This window comes from Parasteatoda tepidariorum, chromosome 2, assembly GCF_043381705.1.
Source record: "Parasteatoda tepidariorum isolate YZ-2023 chromosome 2, CAS_Ptep_4.0, whole genome shotgun sequence".
Classification (NCBI taxonomy): Eukaryota; Metazoa; Arthropoda; class Arachnida; order Araneae; family Theridiidae; genus Parasteatoda; species Parasteatoda tepidariorum.
Genome location: NC_092205.1, coordinates 23,990,614 through 24,000,700, shown reverse-complemented (window position 1 = coordinate 24,000,700; position 10,087 = coordinate 23,990,614). Strand labels below are relative to the sequence as shown.

General features: G+C 32.4%; 1 protein-coding gene across 1 annotated transcript; it reads right to left on the bottom strand.

Moving 5' to 3' along the window:
- Positions 1-432: 432 nt before the first annotated feature.
- Positions 433-7,640, bottom strand: LOC107436339 (uncharacterized). The gene is made up of 2 exons (XM_016048017.3): positions 6,100-7,640; positions 433-603 (listed from the first exon to the last, which is right to left on the bottom strand). Exon 1 carries the CDS (start codon positions 7,538-7,540, stop codon positions 6,128-6,130), a length of 1,413 nt encoding a protein of 470 aa, XP_015903503.2. The 5' UTR covers positions 7,541-7,640; the 3' UTR covers positions 433-603; positions 6,100-6,127.
- Positions 7,641-10,087: the final 2,447 nt, after the last annotated feature.

Below are 10,087 nucleotides of genomic sequence, written 5' to 3'. Positions count from 1 at the left end.
AGGATAATCTGAAGACATACCATCACAATTTCAATCCTCTGAAGAGGGGGTGGCTCCCCTGCTATTGTAGCCATCCAAAATGCACGCGAAGTCGAACACTTTACTGCAGAACAGCTTAACGAGGACTGATACCGCGCACCCTCGGTCCCTACGCAGGCTGATCAAAGTGGTCACCCACCAGCTCATTGACAGCAGCCAGTGATGGTACATTTCGGTGTTCTACTGGAAGCCGTGTCTTTACGATCTGTCCACTGCGGGACCAAAAATTATTTAACGTACATTTGCACGCGTTAGTGTGTACAATACAAAGAATTGCTGTTTAGGTTGCAGAAAGAGGTAAATCGAAAAAACACCAAGCAGAACATAAAAATTACATTAAATTAGCTCAATAAAAATATAACTTCGTTGCTTAATATTTTGAAATAGACATAAGAAGAAAAATCAAAATTTTTTTCTGTTGTAAAAGTACAAATTACACAAAAAGTATATTTTTATCGGACATTTTGAAAAATACATAAGTAAAAATTTCAATATTACAGAAATAGTGCCAATTTTACAATCTGTGCCAAGCCAGCTTTTTCGTATAATTTCAGGAATCTTTCTCTGAAAAAGACAAGATTTCTTAAATGAATTAACTCTTTTATAATTTTAAGATTAGAAATGGGTAAGTATCCATTTTTTGGCATCAGTTACAAAGTGACACTGGAACATTTAGGTACAAAAAAAACTTATTATAAAAACTTCTCACACTTTTAGTATCAGGTATAGAAAAATCACAAAGTAAAAACTTCATAGTTTTTTAGTAGTTGAGCTAAATATACTATGATACAAAATGAATTATTATAAAATGTTTTTTAAGATGTATTCGTTTCGAATACTACGTACTTTGAAATAAGGAGTACAAACCCATCTCTAATTGACATATCGTATACCCTAAGTTATTCGTAATAACTAAAAACATGGAATCACACTTGTTTACCGAGTGAAAAAGAGTTGAAAACAGTGGCGTTATTTTGAAATTCATGTTTGGTTTTCTTCACTTTTGAATGAATTTTAACGTTTAAAAGAATTTAATTTCATACAAATATATTAAGTTGACTATTAAACTGATTGATAAGTTGATTTAAGTTTAGACCATTAAGTTGAATTAATTAAAATAATTAAAAATTATAATTATTTGAATGAATTTAATTTCATGCGAATATATATTACTGAGTTGGCTAATAAAAAGAACGGAGTCTAAAAAACTGATGTTAACGCTAAATTAAAACACTTGCCGGCAACATGTCTAAATAATTGGGTATATTTAGTCTCAAAAATGTTGTCGACTCTACCATATGAATTTCAATATTTTCTTCTATAATGAGCTACTTTTTAAATTACTTTACCAATAAAAATTACTCTCAACTAAGCTTTGAATATAATTATTATTGAAGTTATTTGCTATTTTCTAGTATTATTAAGATAAATTTTCTCTCAATGTGGTAAGTCATAAAGTGCTATACAATGATCCATTTTACTACTTTTCCTTCTTTGGTACCTTTCCATCGCAGGTATTAGTTCCTTATTAACTAATATTAAAATAATTTATAATATATAAATTAATAAAAAATGAATAATTATAAATTTTCGAAAGTCAGTTCATAGTGTTCTTGTCTCGTATTAAATTTTTGAAAATTTTGTGTCTAGTCAAAAATAGGACATATTTGTAAATCTTGCAGCGGGGAGCACCTAAGTCTGTGTAAGTCACTGTTTGAAAAAGCGATTACCTCAAGATTGATCAGCAAGCAAATTTTTTGTAAAAACACGAAATCTCATATTATTATAGGGGGAAACAGAGGGGAGTTGGAAAGGTGATTATTAGAAACACTTCAAGATTCATTAGGCACACAGATTTTTCGTAAAAAAAAATGAAAAAAATCTCATATGTTTAGTGGGGGAAACAGAGAGGAGTTGAAAAGGTAATTTCGTGTTTTTTACAAACAGTTTGTTTGCTTGAGGAATCTTGAGGTGTATCTAATAATCACCTTTTTAACTCCTCTCTGTTTCCTCCAATAACCATAAGAGATTTCATGCTTTTACAAACAGTTTGTAGGCTGGAACAGCTGGCCGGTAGGGCGCTGGACCCATGTCCGATAGTTGATGGGTTCGAATCCCGCAGGCCGAAGTAATTCCCGTGTAATTGGTGACTGATGCACGTAAAAATTCTGTGGAGTCGCAAAGTCCTTCATGTTCCCATAACAAATCAATATCTCTGGGGGGTACTGGATCGATTGTTCTCTGATTTAGATTGACATTACGATCTGTGGATGAATGAATGGATGTATGAATGGATCCACCTTATGCACAGGTGTGACGTATGGTATGGCAGAAATGAAATTCTTGGCCATAGATGGCGCCACTGAAATACAAGAAACGCACTCTCTGCCTTAAATTTTCTCGGTTTCACCAAGCAGGCTTGCCCCTGTGGCAAGTAGCACTAGAAACAACATCAACAAACAGTTCGTGATTATGATCCTATTTTCGTCATCTACTTCAATCTACGTCACTCACAAAACAATATTTTTAATTAATATTGTTCACTCTTCTCTTTTTTTGTCCAAAATTAATTTTGACCCCTTATACGCCGATATTCTTGGTTTCATTTTTGGCATACATTGTAAAAATATATAAAACGTATAACATTTATAATAGCACTAAAAACACATAAAAATATACAAAAATATACAGTAGGCGTGCACTAAGGACACCCTGTATAATTTAATAAGAATTGAAATTGCATTTGTGCAGTAAAATATAAAAAAATATAAAGTAGTATTTTAAAAAAAATATTTTAGTACAGGGTGATTTTGACTTCCTTGTTCAAGTCAAAGAGAAATAAAGCATTATTTAGCAATCAAAGCACTATTATTTCTTAATTACCTTTGCTGTCAGAGCCATGTGTAGAAGTGATAAAAATGTGTTTTCCTGCTTTTTTCACCATTTCTACTTCTTGGCGTTACTTTGCCTGTTTAAAGTATTGTTCTGAATTCTAATTTTCTACTGTGTAGATCACGTTAAGTTAAGAAAAGAAGGCCTGCAGATCAATAATTTCAACAAAAAAAAATAAAAATTAACATTTTTTAAAATAAAAATTAATTTTTTTAACTGAAATTGAATGGTTTAAGAGATTTTCGTGTGCCATTATGATAAATTCTCTTGTTCTGTTGTTACTATCCAGTAAAGAGAAGATCGCACTTTTCTTAACACCTCGTATAGAAATAAAAAACTGAAATCGAATAGTCTTCGAATAGAAATAAAAATTGCACTTTGTTTACATAAAAAAGAATAAACAAATTCAGTTTCAGTTTTTTTTAAAAGAAACGTTTGTTTCCACGTTGTTGTTTAGTTTAATCAATCATCATTTTCGATAAAATTTCATTTGCCAATTTCGTATTCTTTTCCATCCATTCTGACCAAACAAGTTAAGACATTATTTCTTTTTTGTTTGCTTTCACAAAACACACATTAAATGGGGATTTTCTTTTAAAAACCCATGGAATCGTATGTAACACTCCTTCAGTCCCACGAAACACAATTGGAGATTTTCTTTTAAAAAGCTATTATTATAGAAATTAAAACTGAACCGATATTTTTTGATTTCTTCTAAAGTCCTTAATCGTAGTAACTGACTACTGTTAGCACACCAGGTAAACAGAAAAGCTCTTTCTGTCATTCGTAACATAAAGTGTATGAGAATCTTTTTTCAACAGTTTTGCAATCAAAATTGATGAAATTAACAACTGAATCGATAACTTTCGATTTTTCCTAAAAGCCTTAATTGAAGTAACTGACTATTGTTAACACATTTCGTTAACGAAACCATTCCTTCAGCGACATATAACATAAAATAAATACTTTGAATCATTTAATATAAATAAATAAACTTTCAAAAACTCCTCATGTTCAAAATCTGGAATTTATTACTATTTATCAAGTGAACAAAAGTATTTATGGTTTTTGTGCTGTAATTCTCTATTATTAACGTTTTTTTATCCTCATGTGAAATCTCATATTAAGAATTACAAGATTTTGTGGTTTCTTTTTAAATCTTTTTTTCCACTGATTTTCATTGAATAAAGCTTCATTGCAGAAAAGCTGTAGATTAATGTTTTTGAACTATGATAAAACGCTTAGTTTAGTAGTTTAAATTTTTTTTTAGCTAAGAAAACTTTTTCTTTGGCAGAAGGAAAGACTAGTAGTATTTGGCGCATGCATGAATCAAATTGAGTAAATTAAGCTGAATTACGGTCTGAAAACTGTTATAAACTGGGTGAATGCTAATCAAGGAAAAAAACTTTCTTTTGACTTTTGGATTTTTGACTTTCGATTTTTTTTTTAAAATTTTAATATTGGGTGAGAAATACTGATGTTATCATTTGCAAATACATATTTTTTCAGCAATTTATTCTGTATATTGTTAATGGAAAAATATGTATGTCTATTCTAAAATTTGTCATTTCTTTTTTATTGACATTTTACTTAATTTCAATAAACTAACCCAAATATTTTTTTAAATAAATAAACGCTTATTGGTCAGATATAAACTTATTACAGGTATCAAAGCAAATTTTAAAAGTTTAAAAAGAAAATGGAAAAAAAACTAACAAACTGATTTTTCCGCGGAATATCTTTAGAGAATCCCTGGGTTATTTCATCCATACTAGAAAATACAAGTTTAACGTTGAGCCATAATATATAGAACTACAATACGATGTTATTACCTTAAAAGATTAAGCTCGGCCCTCAAGTTCCCTCTTAAGGTTTTAATTAGCTTCATCTTCTAAAGAAGATACTAACATTTTTCAGCACAGTCTGTTTACGTCTTCAGACAATATTTGGATCAGGTCCGGTTGTAACGCTTTCGGTCTAGTTTACTATAGAGAAATAATTAATCGTGACGCGTTTGAATTATGTGACCAGACACAGTCCGTTTGTAAAGCCATATTCATTAATAAGGTGCTCAGTTGAGCTCGATTTCAATTCAGGTTTATCTACACTATAAAAAGGAAAAACCTAAATATGAAAATGTGGTTTTACGAAGCACCATATTTGGTTGCAGAAAATTTAAATGGGGTCATGGTTTAACACTGTAATATCATTCAATTTAAAAGAGCATAACTTTCAAACATGCATGAGTTAAAAATTGATTGTTTATCTGTTTCTGGTGTGTTCAATTATTCAAATTATCAGTGAATGAAGATTGATTCACTGATATTTTGAAGCATGAGCAAGGCCAATTTTAACATTAGAGCATTTTATTACGAACATTTCGAGTGGTGTGAAAACGAATTTTTATTAGAGCTAACACTTAATATACCATTTCAATGAAATATGGTTCTCAGATATTTTGAAGCATGGAGGTGGGGTCACTTTCAACATTAGAGCATTCTACTCCGAAAATTTGCGTTGTATCTGTGAACAAATAATTTCACTCTTAGGGTTTGCAATCAAAGGTCATTTCGATGAAAATTGGTTTACTGATATTAAAAAACACGAGAAAGATCAATCAATATTAGAATATTTCATTCTAAACGTTTGAGTGGTATTTGTGAAAGTGTGATTTTTTTAATGATGAAAAAAAATGTAACCTCCCCATTGCAGAATAACTTCAGGTATAAATCTTTGTATGCTAATAATTTTTGTGCAAACTTATGATTGAGAAAAAGCTTGATTGTTAGGAATAAGGAAATATTTTTAATATTTCTATTAATATATAAAAAGCGCCCTTATAAAACGTGCTTTGTCAAATCTAATACAGCGAAGTCAATAAGAAAAGCAATACATTAATAACATTACAGAAAATTATCTGAAAAGAAGATGCAGTGGTATTAATTTGTAGTAAAACAAGAAAAGCAGATTTGCAAAACCTAACACTAACCAAAACACCTTCTATAAACTGTTTTCTAAACGTTATAAAATTAATGAAATTGACAATTAAAAGAAAAAAGAAGTTACGTTTTGAGGGTAAGCTTATAAGCTATAATTACAATAATTTAATTATTAGATAGGTTATATAAATATTAACTTAAATTTCTGTACCATTAAAAAATGACTTACTTTAGTGAAATTTGCATTGCGTTTCGGTTCAAACATCAATCAACTTCGACAAAACTTCAACTGCCAATTTCAAGTTCTTTTCCACCCACTCTGACCAAGCAGGGGAGGAAACAATCTTCTTTTTGTTTTCTTTTATGAAATTAATTGCACACAATTTCAAATTCGGCTGATTGACCACATCAGAAACAGAAACCACTTCACAGACGTTCTCCAAAGACAGTTTGGACATCAGTATTAATGAGCATCGTTTTTTCAAGTAATCCACTTGATATTTATCAGCCACCATCATCAGTCTCAACAATTTCTCATAATCAGTGTTGGTGATCATATCAGTGTACAGAAACTCTAAAAATGATAGCAGAGTTTCACTTTCCACATCAGGAATATCAACAACGCCAGTCTGAGTTTCCAGCATATCTTTATCGAACATTGTGGAGAACACGGGAGATCGGGCTGACAGCAAGCATTTGTGAGCCGGTATGATTTTGTCATGTGTCTTCAATTTAACGTCGCTATGCTTATCGTTCAATAGCATTTCTTTGAGATCCTCTTGCAGAGGTAAAGGGGAAACCATTAAACATGGAAAAGAATTTTCCTGCGTCCAATTCTCAGCTCTTGAATCCAAATTTCCATCAGAAGTTATGATGGTACACACCAGAATGAACGAATACGGTAAGTGAAAACGTGATTTGTCCACAAGCTGACTTTTTTCAATCCAAGTGTCAAATTTTTGGTTTTCGACGGGTTTTTTTGGCAATTCACAATCTATTTTACGATTTCCATCACTCAATATTGATATATTAATTTCATAAGGTTGTAACGAATCCACTTTTTCAATTTTTATGTTGATTCTTTCATCGGAAGCGCACATAATAATATCTATTTGAGTAGATTCATGAAATGGAACTTTTACTTTCTTTGACCAGATTTCTGGACCAAAAATATTTATTTTCCACTGTGTATGGATTACAGTTGGAATTTCCATCGTCATTGCTTGTTTTTTGTAGCTTGCGTCAGTTATGTGGCAGCGGACAGTAACTGTCCGGATTGTCGAAAAACCATAATTTTCCCGATACATTTCCCAGGAATTACTATCAAGAAAACTGCTAACTTCACTGCTGGATACTTTTGAAAAAGTGATATTTTCCTTTACGACTGATTTTAAAATTGTCCCATCCATCATATCAATCAGTTCTAATTTATATGTTACTGATATATTTTCAGATTTGTCGTCGTCATTCTGCCTGCATAGAAAACACGAAAAACAACCTGGAGGTGATGAATGATATCGGTGCAGTGTTAAATACCATTTTGTGCCATTCAATTGTTTAGCCTCAATAATTTTACTTTTTTTCTGGTATTCACCCATTGTATTTAAAATTGGACCGAGATTGCCGATTGTCAAGTTGATTGTAAGCACTCCTGCAGTTTCGTGTGACATGATAAAAACCTTAATACTTTGAAAATTTACAGTGTTTGAAGCCTGAAATAAATACTTTTTATTCCCCAAATAAAAACATAAACGACAACTTATTTGGTTTTTAATAAAAGATTAAAACATACAGATTAACCTTTGGGGTTATACAAAAAACAATCAGATGCATATGAAAGATCAGGAACATATTACTCATTTACGGACATGAGAATACGTAATTCCCTTGCTAATTGTCGATGAGATCTGGAGAAGGCTCAAAATGCATGTTTATGAAAATGGACTCGGCTCAAAATGCGTTTTTACGAAAGTGGACACAGCTAGAGCTTCGTAAACATGCATTTTGAGCTGTGATCAGTTTTGTAAGCACGCATTTCGAGTTGGGTTCAATTTCGCAACCATGCATTTCGAGTTAAGTCCATTTTCGAAAACACGCATTTCGAGTTATGTCTATTTTCGTAACCATGCATTTCGAATTATGTTCATTTTTGAAAACACGCATTTCGAGTTATGTCCATTTTCGTAAACGTGCATTTCGAGCTGTATTCAGATTTACTAACTCACCGTGACGTAAGAATTTTTGTTAAACTGAATGAAAGGATGTAAAAAATAAATCTTAAATTTTGGTGTAAAATAACTTGAAGCATAATTACCGCATCAATAATATTTCTATATTTGAAATGCTCTTTAATCATTTCTCGAGTATTACATAAAATAACAGAGTGTATCATTTAATGTTTGTGTTATGACTATATGAAGCAATGTTGATAATAATTTTCTGAGAAATTAGTGCCAGTGGCAATAACTTTTATCTTAAATCTAAAATGATAATCAAAAGTATGATACTTCCCTCAAGTTAAACATTGTTTACAGAGTCTGTCAATTATAGAAACTTTTTATGTATTTAAAAATTAAAATAACTTTCTCCAATATATAAATAAATTGAAACTTTTTTTCCTTAGCTTCATGCAGCATTCGTCTATAAAACTAACCAATCTGTATCCACCTATTATCTTTTGCATCTTTTGAATTTTCATAAAAGAAGTGCGAAAAGGTGCTTGAAGATGCATGAAGAGTTCATATGATTAGGTGCATGAAGAATTCATATGTCTCAGTTTCAGATGAAACTGCCTCATTTTTATTGGGAATTGAAGCTCCATGCGATTGACGTATGGGTTTTTCAATGCCAAGGAGGGAATTAGATTTGTTAGCGAAAGTGTAAGAAGTGAGAAATGGATACCTAGTTTAATACTTAAGCGTTTTCTTTTCTTTTTCAGAAAAAAAGCAAATTAAGTTGGAATTTTATTTGTGTTTTCGCAATAAAATGAGAATTTTTTTCTCTCGTAAATATGCGGAATGGCTTAGCAGATTTTGATGAATTACTTTGCTCTAAAGATGCAGAATGGATTTTATTTTATTTTATAACCGTTGCTGAACGATAGTTCCAGTTTTGAGTTTAGGTATACCAGTCTTCAACTCCATTGCCTTGTAATTTTGAGGCCTATCCAGAAGACAAAAGAACTCTTGGATCAAGTATTGGGAGAAACTAAACTTCGTGGTGGACTTTTTGATGGAACTAACCCTTATTTGCTTTACATGGAGAGGAAAACCAGGAAAACCTCCCACTGTTAGCCTGATGGCAAGGCGAGATCCGGTGTTAAACGGATCCATGATCCGCTTAACTCAGAGTATATTTTACATCAGCAATGTGGTCGATGTGAGCTGGGAGCGGAATTAGTATAAACCAGCTATCGCCAGGATTCGAACCCCGATCATCTTATTGAGAGGCGAGAGTTTTAATCCCATAACCATCACGGTTAGCACAATGGACCATTGGTGACGATTAGGCAAACATCCTCGAGGATGATTCGAAGACATGCTATCACAATTTTGATCTTTATCATAGGGGATGACTTCCCCGCTTTGGTAGCCTAATGACCTACCTGTACGTGAAGTCGAGCCCTTTATGATAGAATAGTTTAATGAAACCGGATACAGCACACCCTCTCTCCCTTTTCAAGTTGATCAAAATGATTACCCACCCGCTGATTGTGATGCTTGACTTCGGCATTCTACTGGGCAGGAGGAGAGGAGATACCAAGAAGTGTGACATACGCATTTCGATCTCCGCAGATTAAATATTATTTTTTTTTAAATTTTCAATGGCAGGGAATACAAACAATAACACAGAGGAACAATAAAAATAGAAAATAACAAAAGACCGAAGTCATTTTCCCAAAAGCTCCCTCCCATGCCAATATCTTGCGGTCTCCGATTCAAGTCCGTGGAGCCTCCTACAGCCATGGAGGTGCTCTCTATTCATTGGTTTTCCAAAACCACACAGTTGACACTGAGGGTGATCATAAATACCTATACGATGTAGGTGTTCTCCTAGACAATCATGACCTGTTAGGAGTCTAAAGGTGGCTGCTGCATCTCGGCGAGGCTTATCTGGCACTGCCTTAATATCTGCCTCACTCCAGCTCTTATCCCTTATACTTTCTCGTAGGTCAACAGAGGCATTCAGTTATGGATTAAATATTATTACATAATCCT